Raw genomic sequence first — 20,445 nt, 5'->3', positions numbered from 1 at the left:
AGGGTCTGGAGTCAATGTTGAGGACTCCCAGGGCAATTCCCTCCTGACTGCGTACCACTGCTGCTGCCACCTCTGGTGGACGAGATATACTTAGGAATGGGCTGTAAGGTATGATTAGGTGTGCATGCCTATGTCAGACCATTGCTTGACTAGCATGTGGGACAGATCTTCCAATTTTGGCACAAGCCCCAGATGTTAGTGAGGAGGACTTTGCAGGGCGTACCATTGTCATTTCTGGTGCCTAGGTTGATGCAGGGTGGCCTGTCCAGTTTTATTCCTTCACAGCCTTTCAAGTGGTTTGGTCAGCCATATCAGAGGGCAGTTAAGAGTTAATCACATTGCTGTGTGTCTGGAGTCACATGTGGACCAGACCAGATTTCCTAAAGGCTGTTCATTTTTATGGCAATCCAGTAGCTTCATGGTCATCATTACTGAACCCAGATTTTAACTCCAAATTTTATTAATCTAGAATGTTATCAATTAATTGAATTTAAATTCCATCAGCTGCCATGGTGGGATTTGAACATTGAGCATTAGCCTGGGCCTTTGGATCATTAGTAACAGTAACACCATCACTATGCCACCATGCTCTATTCTGAATGCTGCTTCCAGTTCTGCTTGCCAAGAAACTGAATTCTTTTTGCTGTGAGACATTTTGGGTTGCTGTTCTCTAGATGGCTTTAATTTGCTCTTGATGCAATGGCCTTCCATCTTCGAGAAATCTCAACTTCCACCCCTTCAATTAAAGTTTAACCACTGATCTCTTCCCTCCCCACAAGAAAATACAGTTTATTTCTAATAAATTTGATACAGATCGAGTGTTCTAAGATAATAATGGACTGTTTCTCAATCTAGGCTTTTCTTCTCCCATTTCTCTTTATGGCCTTACATTTATTTAAGGTACTTAGAAAATAAGACCTTGCGCTTTTAAATTAATATATCAGTGTTGTGTAATCTGTTCGAAGACCTGCTCACTGAATGTAAATTGTGCATGCGCATGTGTGTGTGGAAGATCAATATCCTTAAAAGCCTCGCAGAACAGCTGCTCCAACAAAATTTGCATCTGTTGCGGGAAATCATTCCAAAATTGCTCCAGAGTGCTGATGTTCATTCTGATCCTTGGGCTTTTAAAAGTTGTTTAATGCAGCAGTTCTGTTGCTGGACTTTCAAAAACTACACAAAATGCTAATTGCAGACAAAACGTGTTAGCCTGGAATCTGAGTGGGCAGAATTTTACCGGTCTCTGGCTGGCGGCCTGGGAGGTGGGGCGTGGGGGAGTTACTATTAAAATAGTGGAAGCTGCACTGGAATTGCTCCCTGACACATTCCTGCACTGGAGAAATTTCTCACGGAGGCAGGCATCCAATTTATATAATGCAGTCCCCTGTTAGGGATGATGTTCTTGGGTAGCCAGCATTTTTCTGGTGGCAAACCAGCCCCCAGCTTCATAGGGAGGCTACTAACTCCTAGGCATTCTCTGGGGCCCCAGTGCTCCATCTGGAGATTGTTCCCCTTTTTCCGCCCTCTGGGCCTTCACCCTCAGCCACCCAGAATATTAAATGAAAGTTTCCTCCCAGAGGATGCCCCGATTGGAGGAACCCTTGCGTTCTCCAAGTTGCCTTGATGGGGCTGTTGAGAGCTGCCAGCCCTATCCATTCTCCTCAATTGGACGGCATGTCAGGCAAATTAGGAGGCCACCTTTGGGAATACTGCTGAGCCAGTCCCACTGCTGGCAAGAGCATACGCAGGATCTTTATTCTGCCCTGATGTCAGGTCCCAAAGCTCACAGTAAAGTCCAGCCCAACTTATGTCCATTTGGACATAGCAACAACCAATATATGTTTGGAGCATAAGTGCGCCAGCCATCATATTGATATAGGCATCAAAAGAGGTTTTTATGCAACTAAAACAGGCAGTGGCACTCAGCATAAGTAAAAAAGGAGGTAAAAGCCTGTTTAAAGCCTCCTTGACCAAATTGATTCTCCCTGAGCTGGTTCTGGGTTATCCACCACCCAAAAGGTAAGTTCTTTGTAAAATATATCGATTTGAATGGTAAGGCGAGTGGAGCAGGGACTATGCTCCTCCCAGCACAACTGCAGATGCTCCTTTCTCCCAAGATCTACTGGAAGGAAAAATATATATTTTTCTTTTTCCACCTATTTCCATTATTTTTAAATGTATTTCCATCCATTGTTTTATCTCTACCTTTTAGCCTATTTTGATCCCTTCCCCCCACCCCACACCCACTAGGGCTATCTGTAACTTGCTCGTCCTGCTTTCTACCCTTAATGTCATCATTAGCACATTCCTCAGTTAATACCACTACCATCAACACCCCTTTGTCCTTTGGTCAATGACATCTTTGACAATCTCTTTTTTGCCTCCACCTATCACTGGCCCTCTATCCAGCTCTACCTGTCCCATCCACCTTCAGCCAGCTTATATTCCCCCTCATTTCTATATTTCTTAGTTCGTTGAAGAGTCATACGGACTCGAAACGTTAACTGTATTCCTCTCCGCAAATGCTGTCAGACCTGCTGAGTTTTTCCAGCTATTTTGTTATTGTTTCAGATTTTCAGCATCTGCAGTATTTTGCTTTTATTTACTGGAGGGTCACTGCCAGTGGCTCAGTGCCCTGAAATTGCAATCCGCTTCTCTGGTGAGTGGCCTGAGGGTGTCCAGAAGGTGTTTGTGGCTCACCAGTTTCATGTAAATGAGGCCTGAGGGCTTGAGGCTGCCTCTCAGGTGCTGGGATTGTTTCCTCCACTCAGCTGGTAGTGGCAAGCCAATTTCTAGACCATTAAATCTTAACGCTTTATTGCAAATTCCATTTTCAACCCTAGTAGGCTACAAAAGTTTAATCGTTTTGGTAACCAATATGCTTTATTCACTTCATTAATATATCCTTTTTAGGTGAGTACGTCAAACTCCAATGTCAAATTGAGGCAAGTCCTTTCTCTGTGCTTTAGAAAGACGTTGTCAATAACATGGCTGACACTGTAGTATATGTTAATACTGTGTGCAAGAATTTGCTTTTGGGTTCATCTTCTTATGTTCCAAACCAAAACCATGCACAACATAATTAGTAAACTGGTGTGGGGGAAACTTACTGTAAGATTGAATTGTTTTCTAATTGTTGTCTTTGTGTGTGGGATTTGCAAGACAATTCACTTATATAACGTATCAGTTGGATAAATCTAAACTTTACTGGCCATTAACCACTGTTGTTCCATAACCATGTTCCATTCTGACATGTGTGCAAGTCTTATTTAAACACCTACCCCGATTGTCCTTTTAAGATGATGAAGGAATAACCTTGCAGTCCGTATAGGCAGGATAATCGCCCCCTTACCAGTTTGGATTTGTTTGGATTTATTAACATTTACTCATTGGTATCTGAAGCAGGAAGGACACGTACATATTGGAATTTTCCAGCCAGCCCCCCAGCCAGCCAGCCAGCCCCCACCCACCAACCTACAGTGGGGCCGGCGAGCCATTGAAATCTCCATTCACATCGGCGGGACTTGAAGATCCCACTGGCGTGAGGGGCTGGAAAATTCCAGCCATTATGTCTGTTTTCCGAGAAGAAAAAACTGTCATGTAGTATAGCTGAAAGAACATAAGAAATAGGAGCAGTAGGCCATTTGCATCATCAAGCCTGATCTACCAATCACAGGGGTGTTCTACCCTCCCACCCACCATTCACCTTTGCAGGCCCTGCTCGCAAAGACATTGAATTGTACCCCTTTACAATTTCCTGCCCCACTCCTGTTGCCTGTGGCGGATCACCTTTATCTTCAGCTTTTAGCGTGAAATGATGGTAGTGCATTGGTAGGTAGCCTGCTTTACGCTCTGCTTTATTTTCCTTTCCAATTGGACAAAATGAAAAGTAGGTTGCTAATTTGATATCATCTGAACTATCCTTCATCGCTATTTCCGCCCCTACTCTCCACTTCCACCCCATTGAATTCACACATGCATCACCCCCCCCCCACCCCCCCACTCACTCCCCAGGATCTTCATTAATATTAAGGACAACATTGTGAAATGCTGGTTTCCTTTTTCGTGAAACTCTCATGTGTAATGGAATTTTCTCTTCAGCAAATTGACAAAATGTAATGAACATTATATTTAAATTACACTGCAGTAAATGTAGCTGGAAACCACTGATTAAGTTCAACATCTTACATGATCTTGCCAGGAGTCATTCAGTTCTGAAATTGTAATCTTGAGCCTATGCTTTGCAATAATAGGTTTTACATGTAGACAGCTGTCCGTATATTGCAATGTCTATTTATGTTGGATAACTGATAGTTATATAGAGTGCGGGCTGCATTTTGTTTTTTTAGAAATGATGAAATTTTAGTTGCAAATTTATGCAGTGATGCAGCCAAAATAGCTCCTTCATCCAAAATCAATGTAGAGTACTTTAGTTTTCAAATTGTACATTAATTTCAGTATAAAATGGGGAGGGTTAATGTGAACTCCTAACAGCTGGCAGAAGCAGGATGGTAGCGGAGTTAAAATGGAGATGTTGTACTTAGCATAAAGTGGAGGTGGTTCCTTCTTGGCCACCAGTTTTATCTGGGGCTTTTCACTGGGTAGCTGAGCCTTCCTTCTGAGCCTCAATAGTCTATGCAAATCATGGCCATATGGATCCATGTGCAACTTTAACAGCCCACTGGGCAAAGTATGTGCCGTGAATGCTCTGCTTAGTAAAAATTGGCAGTCCAGCGGAAGACGCTTTAAAGAATAAGTGTAGGAGGAATACAACGTGAGCCATTGCCCTCCTGGGCTCCACACCCTCTGGCATCCCATCTCTCGAAAAACCTGCTGCCTCCAGCGCGCACCCGCCAAATAAAAGACCCGAATGATGTATGGTGATGTTGGGATGCACGCTTGACATCACTGTGCGTCATTTTGCGTGTCAGTGTGCGGGACCCGCCCCCTCACGCCAGCGTGAAAATTTTCCCCCAAGTGCCTTATCCCGCAGTGTGGGAATCGCAAGTTTGTGGTGAAGGCGTAAATGATTCCGAGGGCCTCAAAAAGTGTGTATCCTTATACAGAGCACTGCAACATAACACTGAAGCCTTAGTTCAGAGATAGAGCTGGGTAGCAGAACTTAAGAGGGAGGGGGTGCCATTGTGAAAGTGGAAGGGCAGATCTGTGTGGACCCTTAGGATTATTCCTTGCTCCGGGCAGTCAAGTGGGAGACTGGACAGACTGCCAGGCTTACTGGGTGAACAGTACCTCTTGAAGGTAGGAAGGTAAAAAAAATGTGTCCGGCACCTTCCTGGGTGATAGGAGAAGGGCAGTAGCAGCAACTTGCAGCCAGAGCCAGGGTAGCTGGGCAGAGAGCAGCAGGAAAGAGGAAGAGGAGGTATTTCCCTGAAGGAAGCGTGTACCATCTCCGAAGGGGTTTCCTTGACATGAGCAGGAGGCAGTGCAGCCGAAGGCTTTGAATGTCAAGAGAAGTGGTCAGAGAAGCCCTACCTCAATGCTTACTGGAGCATCATCGTGACTGCCCTCCCTCCTCTGAGGAAGACTGTGCACAGATGTCTCCGACTCAGCTGCCTGCTTCTGCCCTCGGGTGCAGTGCCCTTCACCATGTGCCACTGACTCTACATGTGCGCAATATTTCTACGATGTGCTAGTATCTCTGTTGACGGAGTGTGGGCTAGTCAGATGTGATGGTACTTCCTCAAGCACCTCTTCCTCCTCCTGATGACTGAGGATTGAGCTAGCCCAGGGGTAGGTGGGTTGGGGGAGTGGATGGTGGGGGAAGGTTGGGTAAGCGCCAATGGGATCTGTGTGATACAGTAAAAGGAGGTAATTCGAGTAAGGCCTGGTCATTTTGAGAGCATGCGCAGATCCAGGCCAGTGCCTTCAACCATCTTAGCGGAGACTTATAATATAACCCAACCTTCGCACTCCCCCCTCATACTAAGTGTAGGGGCATGAGAGTCCCTCACAGAGTCTCACTTAGGCTTGGAGCTGTACTCTGGATGTAACAGGAATGAGTGGTTGAATACCAAATAATGTGTGAAAACAACTATTTTTATTAAACAATTATTAATAATAAAAAAAGAAAAGAAAGGTAATTATTAAAAAGAAAGGAAGAAAATAAACACTTTGTATATAATATTTATAATTATATGAAAGAAAGGAAGAAAGACAACCTTATTATAGCATAACTGTTAACCCCAAATTGGTCTGTTCAAGACAGTTCTGCAAAATAGTATAACAATTCCAAATTAGTTTGTTTAAGACAATTCCCTAAAATGGTAAAATTCCTCTTGGTTCATACATCAGCAAGTAAGTCTCCAAATAGCCTTGCACCGGGGGTGGACTGACTGGTCAGTCACTCTGTCGATGTCCCTTCCTCTGCAATCTTCAGTGATTGACTATTCCACTTCAATTTGCAACCCCAGATGCTGGATGCTGTGCCCCTGGCTCCATTCCAGCCTTCCGAGGCCTCCATCCAGACTTGAGTCTTAATCATATTCTTCTCACAGGCACTGAAAGGCTTACAGATTCCACAGTATATAAGTTGTTTACACATCTCTTTGATGGTGCCTCCACCCCCCACTTGTCATCAATCTGGTTATACTCTCCATCAATCAAACTCTATTTCCTGGTTCCATGCCATAGTTGACACCCCATGTGCAAGGTTATCCATTGTCTTGGCTTGAAGTTCAAAGGTCATTGAATGCAGTAAGTATTGATTCCTGTTAATCAACAGAAAACAACATTTATTTCAGCAAATCTAGCACAAAAAGGAAAAACAGTAGTTTAGACAAAACAATAGCTGAGAATGCTTCTATCACTGCTTGTTTGTCGCTACAACCACACCAACCCCCTCCACCTCTCTGTCTCTCTATCTCTCCGCCCCCCACACACACACCTTAAACCAGCTTATATTTCAGCTCTTTCCTGGACTCGAACTCAAGTTCTGTCGAAGGGTCATGAGGACTCGAAACGTCAACTCTTTTCTTCTCCGCCGATGCTGCCAGACCTGCTGAGTTTTTCCAGGTAATTCTGTTTTTGTTTTGGATTTCCAGCATCCGCAGTTTTTTTGTTTTTTACAGCTGAGAATATCACCTGCTTTGGCCAGCAAGAAAACAAAGCCTCGGGGAGAAAAGGCAAGCCCACAGTTAATAATATCACTACTGATTACTCATGATTACATAATTGATTAATTGCCTCACTTAATTAAAGCTCTTCGTTCTAAATCAAGGGCTACAAAGTAACTTTTAAAAATTCAATACAGGCTTAAGGTTTTCTTGGGCAGGATTTTCCCGTTGGTGAGCTAGGGATGATACCGCGCCCCATTTAAATTTTCAGGAAGGTGGGGGCGCAGCAAAATCAGCTGCGGGCCCGCCAACCTGTCAATGGCCAATTGAGGCCATTGGCAGAGTCATTGAAGTTATTAATGGACCTGCCCGTCCAGCCTTAAGGTTAGTCCAACCTTAAGCCCTGGCGGGCTTCAGAAAAAGCATGAAGCCTCATCCACGGGCAGGATGAGGTTTCATGTAGGTTTTTAAAAATTTAATTAAAGTTTTTTAAAAAAGTTATGGACACGTCCCAATTCATGTGATAGTGTCACATGAGGGGACATCTCAGGAATTTTTTAAAAATCTATTTTTAAGATATTTTATTGTGTAGCCAATCTCCCTGAGGCAACACTTAGCTTCAGGGAGATGAGTGCGTTCTTTCATGTGCTTGCACTCTTGGCTGAGGGAGTTTCCCCCCACCACCCGCACAGGGAGTGCATAGTGCTTTCATGCGGATGTCACGCTGGGCAGGCCTTAATGGGCCTGCCCACTTAAAAGGGCAGCACACCCCCAATCGGGGGTGCTGATCAGAGGCTCACCTCTTGCGCGCCCGCACTTCAACCTCCTGCTGCGCCCCCCCCCACCCCTTATTGGGGGGGGGGGGGGTGGGGGGTGGATATCCTGCCCTTAAAAATCAAAAGCAGAGCAGAAATAAAATGCAAAAAATGTAAAATTTCAAAAATTAGTGACTGCAGGCCTCAGATCTACACAACTTCCAGATCTGCTTAGTGGCCTAACAGCACCTCCACCATTAACTGCAACCTCAAATGTGCATCTGTGAAATGTCTTGAGATGTTTTCTATAGTAAATGAACTGTGTAAGTGTAATGGAAATCTTGAACACACATGTATGTGTTTAATTGTAAGGCTTTTTAAAAAAAAGTCTTGCCTTTTATTTTTCGTGAAGACCTGCTGGTCATCAGTGAGGATGTGTGTTGGAAATGGGGCATTATTGACTCCTCATGCCCTTGCTGCTGCTAGTTCTTCAACTGGAGTTAGTTATTCAAATTCAGTTTTCCTCTTTTTTCTCTACATATTATTTTATATTCTTCCATTTCAATTACTTATTCAGTGTGGTAAATGTTTTAATAATCTTGTGTGTGAAAAGAATTCCTGCTTCTCTCTCTGTTCTTCTAATTAAAACCCTAAGACCCATGACCCCTGGTTAACAATCCAGCAATCAATGGAAACAGTCTCCTCATTATATATCCTCCGTAAAACATTCATAACTTTTTCTTATGACAGATTAATTAAACACTGAAGCTTCCCTATAATGTCCTTCTGAAAATGATTCTTTAAAGAAGATATCTTTAATTGCTCTAGGACATCTAGGTACCTGCATTGAGTCTAACTTCCTCAGAAAAGTGCAGTTTTACTTCCATTATTAAGAGCGCCGCACACCAATTATTGATAATTAGAGTTATTACATGCATACTAGTAGATGATAGTGTGTTTGGCTAATTTTCAGAATGATTACAACTGTGAGCAGATAATGATGGTCAGCAGAATCAGAGCTTGAATTCCAGTCTAGAGCTTGTTACCTATGACTTGTTTATGGTTCTTAGTACTCAGCATTATTTCCTTAGGGCTAATTACTGCATGATGTAAAACAGGATGATTAATCCTAGCTTCCTTCTCATTCCAAAATGCTTAAAATATTCATAACCACTAACTGGAAACAATATGAAGTTTACAAATGCAAGCGTGTAGTCTTCCAATGCCTTCTGTGAATCAGTGAAATGTTCATAATCAATAATTCTGTACTGGTTATAGCAAACACTACTATGAGATTATTGTAGTGAGTGTGGAAAGTGTAATAGCTGTCCTAATAGTGGTTATACAATACCTTATTTTAGATCAGTTTCAACAAAGCAAATGAGTCATTTTGTTTTGTATATTTATAAAACATTGGTGGATCTCCATTGTGGACAATTTAAGCATAGGGAGGAAATCAGTTCAATTGCATTGCTTTTTTGGGCATGAAGTTGTCAGGTCTGATCTTACTGGCCAGGGTTTTCCCCCCGTTGGGTGGGCTCGGCAGAGGGTGGGCGGGAGCGGTCAGGAAGCATCTGTCACTTGAGCAGAAACATGTTAGAAATTAGGATGAAATTCTTTTATTTTTTTTAATGACGGATCGAAACCTCATCCTGCAGAGAGCAAAAATTGTAATTCAATTACATTATTAATGGCCTTAATAGGCCTTTTAATTGTCAGCGGGTGCGCTGCCGACTCCCGCGCGTGTACCCGCTGACTGAAATATTGCGTGAGTGCGCAATATCGTGTATCATTTTACACTGGAGCAGGTCGGGCATATGCCCACCCACTCAGCGAAAAATCCTGCCCAATCACTTTTAATTATTTAGTATCCTAAGCATTTAGTTTTTAAAATCTCTAAAAAAACGAAACAGCAAAGTACATAGTTTGAATTAGCATTAAACAACTTCGAGATTAACACTAGATTGCCAACTGTCCATTCGCTAGATGACTTAAAATGAAAATCCTGACATGTATATATTTACAAAGGGAGCGTAACTCTCACAGGGAGAGAACTTACAAGCAGCGTGAGTTTGAGTTGTCACTTTTTTGCCTCAATTAACCTGTTTGGAGACGGGCCGCTGTGATCACCATTGAGATTTTTTTACTGCACTGGGAAACCATCACAACAAGTTTACTATTTTTGCTGTTCTCAAGTGTTGTCCCATCCTCAGACGAGAAATGGGATTCCACTTAGACCACTGTCAGAATTGTAAGCCCCAATTACAAGATGTGCCTGATTTCCTCTAATGGCCCTCTGGTGTTCTTTGTGTTAGCTTTCCAGATGTTAACTTTTACAATATAGACAGTTTTTACAAATTTTCTTTCAGAAATATTTTGAGGGCCTGTATTAGCCAACTGATCAGGGCACATTAATCTGCTATTGTTACCCATTCTCACATACAGCTAGTATGATGGACTCTTCTTCCATCAGTGTTCCCAGGTAATTGAGGCTCATTCTCAATTTGACAAAAAGCTCCTTAGTTACCAGTCTAAGCAAGGCTTCTTAAACTTGAAGAACAACGATGGATAATACGCTATGCTTGGAAAGGTAACCGCTGATGAGTCTTTGAGAACTTGTGAGAGAATTGAAGCTTAGAAATGGCAAGGAACTAAGGAACTAAAGAGTTTAAAAAAAGGGAGATTTTTGTCAAATTAATTCAAATCTGAGTCATAGGGCACAATTTTCGACTCCATAGTGAAGTGAGTTTGGAGGAGGGCAGGTGTGAAAATTTAGGCTGCCAGCCATTGTGCCAGTTTGCTCGCACCGACCTTCCCCTAGGCTATTTTCTAGGAGGTGGGATTGGGGGCCTCAAGCAGTGGGTAGCCAATTAAAGTGGATAAATGCTCTACTAAGGCCAGTTATTACAGGCTGACTGGAATTTTCTAGTCTGTTTGCATGCTCCTGACAGCATCAGGAACTAGGTCAGCTGGCTGGTTCCCCACCCACAATGGTGGCCCGCTATCTGTGGCCATGTTTTTTTTAAGTTTGAAAAGTTACTGAGAGAGCCCCTCAAGATGGAGGCACCCTCTGTTAACTGCAACGGCAGGTTGCAGCTCATTCCAAGCTGCAGGGCTTCCTATTGTCTGTTCAGCTTCAAGGGCACACCTGCCATCCTTAATTGGACAGTGATCCTTTCTTTTGGCCAGTAATTGGCCAATTCAGGGAAAGGGTGACTGTTTCCCACACATTTCAGTGTTGTGACCACACCCCTTCCCCCCCGCCAGCCCACAACCATATGGCGTTGATGTCAGGGTCCCAATCCAAAACCCAAAATCCTGTCTGTAGTTTCTGCCAAATGTCTATTTAGTTAATTGATTTAAAAGCGATCTATATGGCTGAACTGAATCTTGATTGCTCCTTATGCACTTTGAGTGATTTCCCTTTGGACACTTACAAAGTACTTAGGATGCTCTTTCCCTCCCTCAACATAGTCAGGTAGACGTTGCTAATCTTCGTACCCTCCAATCAAAATGAATGTAATTTTAAGAACAGATCCCCTTATTAAGGGGACAAAATGGCACCAACTCATAAAATGTGCATGGACTTTTCAATCTGCTGTGAAGATTTGATCCATAATTGCTTTTCCCAGATTACATTGCTAAACCCCTTCAGCGTGTGCTGCAGCATATCTGGCAGTTACAGATTCTGAATAGGTAAGTGACAATCAACTTTAATGCATTTAGCGTGAAACACAGTCTAAATTAGAAGGGTTTGGGATGTTCTAAACAGATTTAAAAGATGGTATGGATAGGTAATGAGAAGAAAAGAGTGGAGAGTTTCAGAAAGATTAATTTATTTAGATCAAATGTAGAACATGTAAAGTTTAAAGCAGGGTCAGAAAGTGCAGTATTACTACAACTGAGAATTATAGCATATGTACGGTTAGCTAAAGCTAGGAAGAGGAACCCCGTCAGACAGAAGACTAATAACACATTAATGCTCATCAATGGCATCAACAGAAGTCAAACTGGAATAGCCCAGGAAACAGCTGAACTGCCTTCTGCACAGCAACATGCCACACATGAAGAGAGCTTGTCTAATCTATGCACACTTCACAAAAGGACCAGCCTTAACACTGGAAACATTTGAGTAATATGTAGGATACAGAGTGTAAACATGACCATGTTAAATCCACAGACCAATTTTGGATATTAAAAGTAACTGTAGTCTGCTGTCACTAAGCAAAACCCAGCTTTTGGTTGGGATGTTGTGATACATTTAATTATTGTTGAGCTTATGATTTAGGTTTTGTTGATTGTAAATAATCTAATGGTTATTATCAAAGTGTTCAACTCAACGTTTGATGCTCTGGCAAACAGGAGTTAAGTTAGATAAAAACAAAAAACTGCGGATGCTGGAAATCCAAAACAAAAACAGAATTACCTGGAAAAACTCAGCAGGTCTGGCAGCATCGGCGAAGAAGAACAAAGCTGATGTTTCGAGTCCTCATGACCCTTCAACAGAAGTGATAATTTCACTTATCACCCCACCAGCCTCCGCATTCAAAGGATCATCCTCCGCCATTTCCGCCAACTCCGGCATGATGCCACCACCAAACACATCTTCCCTTCACCGCCCCTGGCAGCATTCCATAGGGATCATTCCCTCCGGGACACCCTGGTCCACTCCTCCATCACCCCCTACTCCTCAACCCCCACCTACGGCACCACCCCATGCATACGCAAAAGATGCAACACCTGCCCCTTCACTTCCTCTCTCCTCTCCATCCAAGGGCCCAAACACTCCTTTCAAGTGAAGCAGCATTTCACTTGCATTTCCCCCAACTTAATCTACTGCATTCGTTGCTCCCAATGCAGTCTCCTCTACATTGGAGAGACCAAACGCAAACTGGGCCACCGCTTTGCAGAACACCTTCGGTCTGTCTGCAAGAATGACCCAAACCTCCCTGTTGCTTGCCATTTTAACACTCCACCCTGCTCTCTTGCCCACATGTCTGTCCTTGGCTTGCTGCATTGTTCCAGTGAAGCCCCATGCAAACTGGAGGAACAGCACCTCATCTTCCGACTAGGCACTTTACAGCCTTCTGGACTGAATATTGAATTCAACAACTTTAAATCTTGAACTCCCTCCCCCATCTCTACCCCCTTTCCGTTTCCTCCCCTTCCCTTTTGTTTTTTCCAATAATTTATATAGATTTTTCTTCTCCCACCTATTTCCATTATTTTTAAATCTATACCTTTTATGCTCTGTTAGTCTTATTTCACCCCACCCCCCCACTAGAGCTGTACCTTGAGTGTCCTGCCATCCATTCTTAATTAGCACATTCTTTTAGATAATATCACCACCTTCAACACCTCTTTGTTCTTTTGTCTGTGACATCTTTTGATTGTCTGTTCCTATCACTGCTTGCTTGTCCCTACAACCACCATCCCCCCCCACCATAAACCAGCTTATATTTCACCCCTCTCCTATTTTTACTTAGTTCTGTTGAAGGGTCATGAGGACTCAAAACGTCAACTTTGTTCTTCTCCGCCGATGCTGCCAGACCTGCTGAGTTTTTCCAGTTAGTTCTGTTTTTGTTTGGGAGTTAAGTTAGTCCTGTTGCGTGCAGACCTGTTAACAATTGATAAGTTTTAGAGTGGGATATCTGGGTCAATCGAATCTAATTTAGGCATCATGTTTGAAACCCTAGACGTGAGTGGTAAATCCCAATTGAATTTTCTGATACGTGGTGAGATGAAAAGGCAAATTCATCTGATGTCCTTTAACTGATATTATTTACTTGAAATTTCAACCTGCTTTGTGACGTTTGGCATTTGTGTTTCCTGCTGCTTTGTAGACAATCTGACATTCACATTCTATGTGTACCAAGCAGGGAGGAACATTGGCCATCTGCAGACTTTAAATATGGATCAGTCACCTCTTTCATTCAGCTAGATATTACTACTGGCTAGCTTTTGGGATGCCAAGGCCACATACAAGCAGATTTCACCAGGCAGCAAGTTCATCTTGGAGTAAGTTGTAAGCGGGCTGGTTATTTGTGAAGCTTTTTGACACATTTCCTTTGAAAAGTTTGTTTCATTCACTAGTTCTTATCCTGTTCGTGTGAAGGGATAGCCGATCACCTTGTCACTCAATGCTTTGTTTTGAAATGCTGTCTTGGCTGGAAAAGCTTAGGCCAATTTTTAAAGTCAAATTATAAGGGAATGTTGCATTTTGTTACAATCAGGTGAGGAAGGGTCGAATGGCCCATCTTGTTTCCCACTCCTCGTTGACTGCAACAAGTTTTTTTAAAAGAATATGTTTGCCAATTCAATAAATGTTTAACTGTTAACATGCTGTGACTATAAAAGACACACACAGACAGGTTTTCAAGAGTCTTGAAAAAGATAAGAGGATAGGTTGTACTGTACTTAACCTGGTATAAGAAAAATAATAAAAATGCTTGACTTTCTCACACGCACACTTGGAGTAGGATTTTCCCCCCATTGGGGGGGGGGTTGTGCGGACGCGAGCAGGTGGGTTCCTGATCTGCGCCGCCATTTTACGTGGGCTAATAAAGGCCACTCCCTGTGCATGCGGGGGAGGTGTGGGTGGGATTCCCTGAGCCAGGAGTGTGCTCTTTTGCGCATGTGCACAGATCTCCCTGAGGCAAAGTGCTGCCTCAGGGAGAGCGGCTAAAGTTTCAAAAGTTCATCAAAGGCAGGAAAAAAATATCCCTGACATGTTAATTTCTTTAATTTAAACATTTTATACAAATGTTAAAGCCCTCATGAAACCTCATCCTGCCCGGTCAGTTGATTGTTTTAATTGCTCATTAACTGGCCTTAATAGGCCTTTGACAGTTTCGCGGGCGCGCAGCTGATTCGGCTGCGCACCCGCTGAACTGGAAGTCTAAATGACGTGGGGTGACGTTAGGATGCACGCCTGACATCACCCCGCATCATTTTACGCATTGGCGAGTGGGCCCCTCCCCCACTCGCAGACCGGAAAATGCAGCCCTTGAAGTTCACACATAACACAAATAGTTCACAGAGTGGGGAGGCTAGATTAAGCAATTTAAAGTCCAGTAAAATTCATACTTCTCGAAAGCGGTTGTTCCTGTTATGTTTTTGCTGACAGTTTGTCTCCATATCAATGGTTTTGGAATGTAGAAACTACAGTGATGCAAATGTGCAGCCATCTTTGACTGTGAGTCCAAGTCAATGGAATGTGGCTTTAGTCTTTTTAAAAAAAGCTAAATTAGGGGTTTCCATCCAGTAAATTAAAAAATGTTTATTTGATATAAAGCATGGTTTCACAACAATTGACCACTAGCTGATCATTTCCATTGGAAAAGCTTATATCTTGTGGTCTTCCGTGAATGCATTCACCAAATGTAAACTTACTAGCTACGTCATGCTTGGAGGTGGGAGATAAAGAGAGGAAAGAGTAGAAAGTTTTTCTCTCCCTCTGTAAATACTTTTTTTCTTAAAGGAGGTGTTAATACTCAATGGGGGTCATCATATTTTTCCTCCATTTGGCAGATGATTTTTACGTGTAAGCCATAAATATTCAATTTTTCAACATCTGTTTGGCTAAAGTCTATTAAAAAAAATAATTTTGAAGTAATGTTCTGAATTTTTTTCTTTGTCAACACTCAGGTAGATATTGCTAATCTTCTTATCCCTCAACCAAAATAAATTTAAGATAGATTTTAAGAATAGATTCCTTTCTAAAGGGGAAGGATTGAGTGAGTGCAATGTATGCATGAACTTTTTAATCTTCAGGTAGTTAGAATAATAATTCAGCACAAAAGGAGGTTACTGGACCCATCGTGCCTGTGCTAGCCCTCTGAAGGAGTTAACAACTATTCCCACTCCCCTTGCAAACATTTTCTCATTAAGTACAGATCTAATTCCCTTTTGAAAGTTATGAATGAATTTGTTACCGCTACACTTTCAGACAATTTCAGATCATCATAACTTACTGTGTGAAAATAAATTCTCCTTAACACCCTTTCCCAACCCCCTCCAGGATTTTGCCAATTGCTTTAAACCTGGTTGCCAACTCTTCTGCCACTGGAAATATTTTCTCCCTAACTAGCCTATCGAAACACCTGGTGGATTTTGAACAGCTCTATTTGTAAAAATTCATTTATGGGATTTGGGCATCGTTGGCTAGGCCAGAATTTATTGCTCATACCTAATTACCCTTGAGAAGGTGCTGGTGAGCTGCCTTCTTGAACCGCTGTAGTCCATATAGGTACACCCACAGTGCTGTTCGGGAGGGAGCTCCATCCAAGTCAGGATGGTGAGTGGCTTGGAGGGGAACTTCCAGCGGGTGGTGTTCTGATGTATCTGCTGCCCTTGTCCCTCTAGATGGTAGCGGCCGTGGATTTGGAAGGTGCTGCCAAAGGACCCTTTAAACCTCGGAGAAGAATCCCAGCTTCTCTAGTCTCCCCAGATATCTGAAATCCTTCAATCCTGGTTCCATTTTAGTAAACCTTGTCTAAACTTTATCCATGAACTTTATGATCTTTCTAAAGTGTGGTGCCTAAAATTGGACACAGTACTTTAGCTGACATCTAACCTAACATTTATAAAGGGTTAGCATAAATTCCTTGCTTTTGTACTTCATGCCTCTGTTTGTAAACTGAGGATCCTCTGCCTTTTTAACAGCTTTATCAACTTGTGTTCTCATCAAAAAATTGTGCACGTGAACCCCCGGGAATCTCTGTTCATTCGATCCCTTTAAAATTACACTGATAAGTTTACATTACCTTTTGTCAACATTCCTCCACAAATTTTATCCCATTGCACTTCTCTGCATTAAATTTCATCTGCCATGTGCTGTCCATTTCACCAGTCTGTCTATGCCTTCCTTGAGGTCTGCTACTATCTCCCTCACTATTTGCTATATTTCCAAGCTCGGTGCCATCTGCAAACCTATAAATTATGCTCCCTATGCCCCATTCCAGGTCATATCAAAAAGTTGTGCAGATTTGATTCATAATGGGTTTTCCCAGATTACATTGTTTAAATCCATCCGCATGTGCGTATCATGTAGTTGGCAGCTACAATGCCAAACGGATAAAAGTACTTAATCAGCCTTAATATGTTAATTGTGAAACACAACTGCAATCACTTTAAATACTTCACCATTAATTACCAAATTTTTATTCAGTGCACGCACTGTGATCAAAACTCAGCTGGCTTGTGGTTAAGAAATAATCATTTTTAAGGTGACTTGGGCAGAGATATATCAATCTGCATGGCAATGAGAAACTACCTGTTTACACTTGGGAATTTTCTTGACGTAAGACTGCTGCATTCACAGCAGATTACAAAACAGGGACAACATCTTTCCTGTCCATATTTGCTTGTTTTGTGCATCATGTCTCCCATAAAGCCTCACGAAGCAAAACAGTGTTTAGAAAAAGTAATGAAGCTTTCTACAGAGGGCTGGCGTTGGAAATATTTAGTAAGACATTCAATAGGAAGGAGAGCTGAATGTTATTTTCTTCATGTCATAAGCAAACGACTTGATGTGTCTAGAATGATTTATATCACTGCATTGCGTGTTTGTTTTTTTAAAGACTTATCAGGTGCTCTTCCATTAAGATGCATTTTAAATACTTTTATTAGCAAAGTATAGCAAGTGCCTAATTAGTGTCTCACATTATGCAAGATTGATTTAACAATGTAATTTAACATAGGTACAAAACAATATCATTAAGGATGTAAAGATAATGATAAGATTAATGTGAAAGACGCTATAATTTAACAGGCATTGATTCTCGGGCAGTTTGGCAGATTTGGAAATCATCTGATTTACGAGTCAGCTTTGTAGGTGTAAACAAACTGTGGGAAGACCAGGGCAACTAGCAATTGTGCAGTGCTCGGTGCGGCTGCTAACAGTTAACCGCAGTATTTTGAGCACTGCAGATTAGCTGGAAGCATTTCAACAATACATCGTCTATTCTGATGCTTTTCTGTGCAGCTAGAGATTTAAACACTGACAGGCTCAGTTACAGTTTTTTTTACATAGGCCAACGGTACTGACATTTAATTTGGGTGTTGTTAATTTGAGTTTCTCCCTACCTGGTGCTCATATTTTAACTTAATCATTTACATTGTAGTTGGGAATTGTGTTATTTGTAGGAAAGGGTGGCATTGAGTAAATATGCAGGTGATTATTTGTACAATGTGATTTATTTATATTTAACTTGGATCTTTAGTTTTTTCATGCAGTTTGTTACTTGGGCATTCAGTGATTTTAGAAAATCTGTCGAAAGCCCTGGGTCACATCTGCATAAGATTAAAATTACCTGCATCAAAAAAATGAAATGCCGTCAAGCAATTTACCTGCAAGGTATCTATGCTTTATTGTCCTGGATGACTCAGGACATTAGCCACCTTGAAGTCTAGCTTCCTGGAGCAAGGACATCATCTAGAGATCTTAGATCATCTCCTGCCTAAACATGGCTATTCTGCCTTGTGCAAAACTGTTCCTGTCTGAAGTAACCTTCACCCTCCGCCTCCATTCACTCCTTCTTCAATGCTTAAGCAAGCTGGATCTGATGTTACTTCTGCACTCTGGATAACTAAAAGGTCTCCTGGAAGATTGCCAATGTACATCATCCCTGAGCAGATTAATCACTGTCCCATTGGTAATTGCTGGTATGGGAAACTGAAATGTCCAGACTGGTGCAGGGAGTTCTATTTTAAGATTGGGATGAGGATCAGTTTCGACCTATGCCCTGTGAAGTGCATAGGTGAGTGTTTATTGTCAATGTTGGATAATAATGCCCACTTTTCGTAACAGAAATAAGCTCTTCAGAAATACACAATAATGGCAAATTAGAACACTTCAAATCAGCCTGTCAAATTATTTTGTGATAACACCAGGTTAAACACTGCATTTGAAAAAAATATATGCAAAGGTTAACCCTGAGGTTCACCTATATAACTGATCAGGAACATTGTAGGTGTGATGCTGTTATTCAGCTGACATGAATGAGCACCAGTATTGAAGTGACATCTTCGGTGTGCCGATTGTAGATCCTGAAGTGAATGAAAGTCACGAAGGATGTGCATTCCTGTGCTGCATGTTGCATTATTCAAGCAATTTTGGATGCAATAAAGGTGCAGTGTGGATACTGTCATACAGTAGTTCGTTTTTCAGCTGTTGATGGTCAGTCCCACCAATTGAATGTGCTTTTGTATCATTTTCAGAGCTGATAACAATTGCCAGCCACAAAAAAATAGAGTATGTTTGAAGGCCTTGTTTGTCAAAATGTTTTAAAATATGAATTTTTTTCTTCTTCTTCCAGCAAGGAAAACCTTTTGTGTTTGACAAAGTGTTTTCTCCGAACACGACCCAGGAACAGGTTTACAATGCATGTGCCAAGCAGATTGTTAAAGGTATGTCGTACAGATGATAGCTTTCAAGTTAATGAAATGAAGCCATTTTATAAGGTGGAAGGAATTTTGGCTTCTTTGTCAAATCTAGAAGTTCCACCAGAAATCTCTTAACTTCCAGTCTTTCAACCATATATTGAACCAATATTTCACTTTTCATTTGCGCATATTGCCTTGTACCAAGTAATGGGCACAGGTAAATATTCCAGGCTGCTTGACATTTTGAAAAAACAGACAAAATTGATAAGGAATTGGGAGAGCCCTGATAATAGAGGATGAGATAGGACAGAAGTGAGAAAGGATCTTGGCTCAGAAGAGCAGGAAGTCGAATCAGTATGGGTGGAGATAAGAAATAACAAGAGGCATAAAACACTGTTGGGAGTGGTTTACAGGTCTTATAAATGCATCTATACTTTTTTATTTGTTCATGGGATGTGGGCGTCACTGACTAGGCCAGCATTTATTGTCCATTCTTAATTGCCCTTGAGAAGGCGGTGGTGAGCTGCCTTCTTTCACTGCTGCAGTCCATGTGGTGTAGGTACACCCACAGCACTGTTAGAGAGGGAATTCCAGGATTTTAACCCAGTGATGGTAAAGGAATGGTGATATATTTCTAAGTCAAGATGGTGGGTGGCTTGGAGGGGAACTTACGGGTGGTGGTGTTCCTATGCACCCACTGCCCTTGTCCTTCTAGGTGGTAGAGGTTGTGGGTTTTGGAAGATGCTGTTGAAAGAGCCTTGGTGAGTTGCTACCGTGCATCTTGTAGACGGTACACACTGCTGCCACTGTGCAGCAGTGGTGGAGGGAGTGAATGTTGAAGGTGGGGGATGGGATACCAATCAAGCAGGCTTCTTTGTCTTGGATGGTGTCGAGCTTCTTGAGCGTTGTTGAAGTTAGCTAGGATAGATTGGGAAAGTAGATTTAAAAAGTATAACTATAGATGAACAATGGTGAAATATTTCATTATTGTTAATGAATGTATATTCCATTAAGAAATAAAAAAAACCCATGGAAAAACAGATCCATTCATGGCTTACTAAAGAGGTTAAAGATAGTATCAGATTAAAAAAAAGGCTTATAATATTGCCAAGAGGAATGGTAAGCCAGAGGATTGGAAGAGTTTTAGATGCCAGCAAAGAATGACCATAAATGACAGGGACAAAATAGAATATGAGAATAAATGAAAAAGTGTAAGAGATTCTACAGGTATG

General features: G+C 41.9%; 1 protein-coding gene across 1 annotated transcript in view; it reads left to right on the top strand.

Moving 5' to 3' along the window:
• Window positions 1-20,445, top strand: part of kif5c (kinesin family member 5C) — a 158,638-nt gene that overhangs the window by 50,041 nt on the left and 88,152 nt on the right. Inside the window, exon 2 of the mRNA XM_041201018.1 lies at window positions 19,147-19,237. Coding sequence (XP_041056952.1) covers window positions 19,147-19,237 — 91 coding nt within the window. The remainder of the gene's footprint in view (window positions 1-19,146; window positions 19,238-20,445) is intronic.

Source organism: Carcharodon carcharias, chromosome 12 (genome assembly GCF_017639515.1).
Source record: "Carcharodon carcharias isolate sCarCar2 chromosome 12, sCarCar2.pri, whole genome shotgun sequence".
NCBI lineage: Eukaryota > Metazoa > Chordata > Chondrichthyes > Lamniformes > Lamnidae > Carcharodon > Carcharodon carcharias.
Note: the sequence above shows the minus strand (reverse complement) of the source record. Positions and strands in the feature narration are given on the sequence as shown.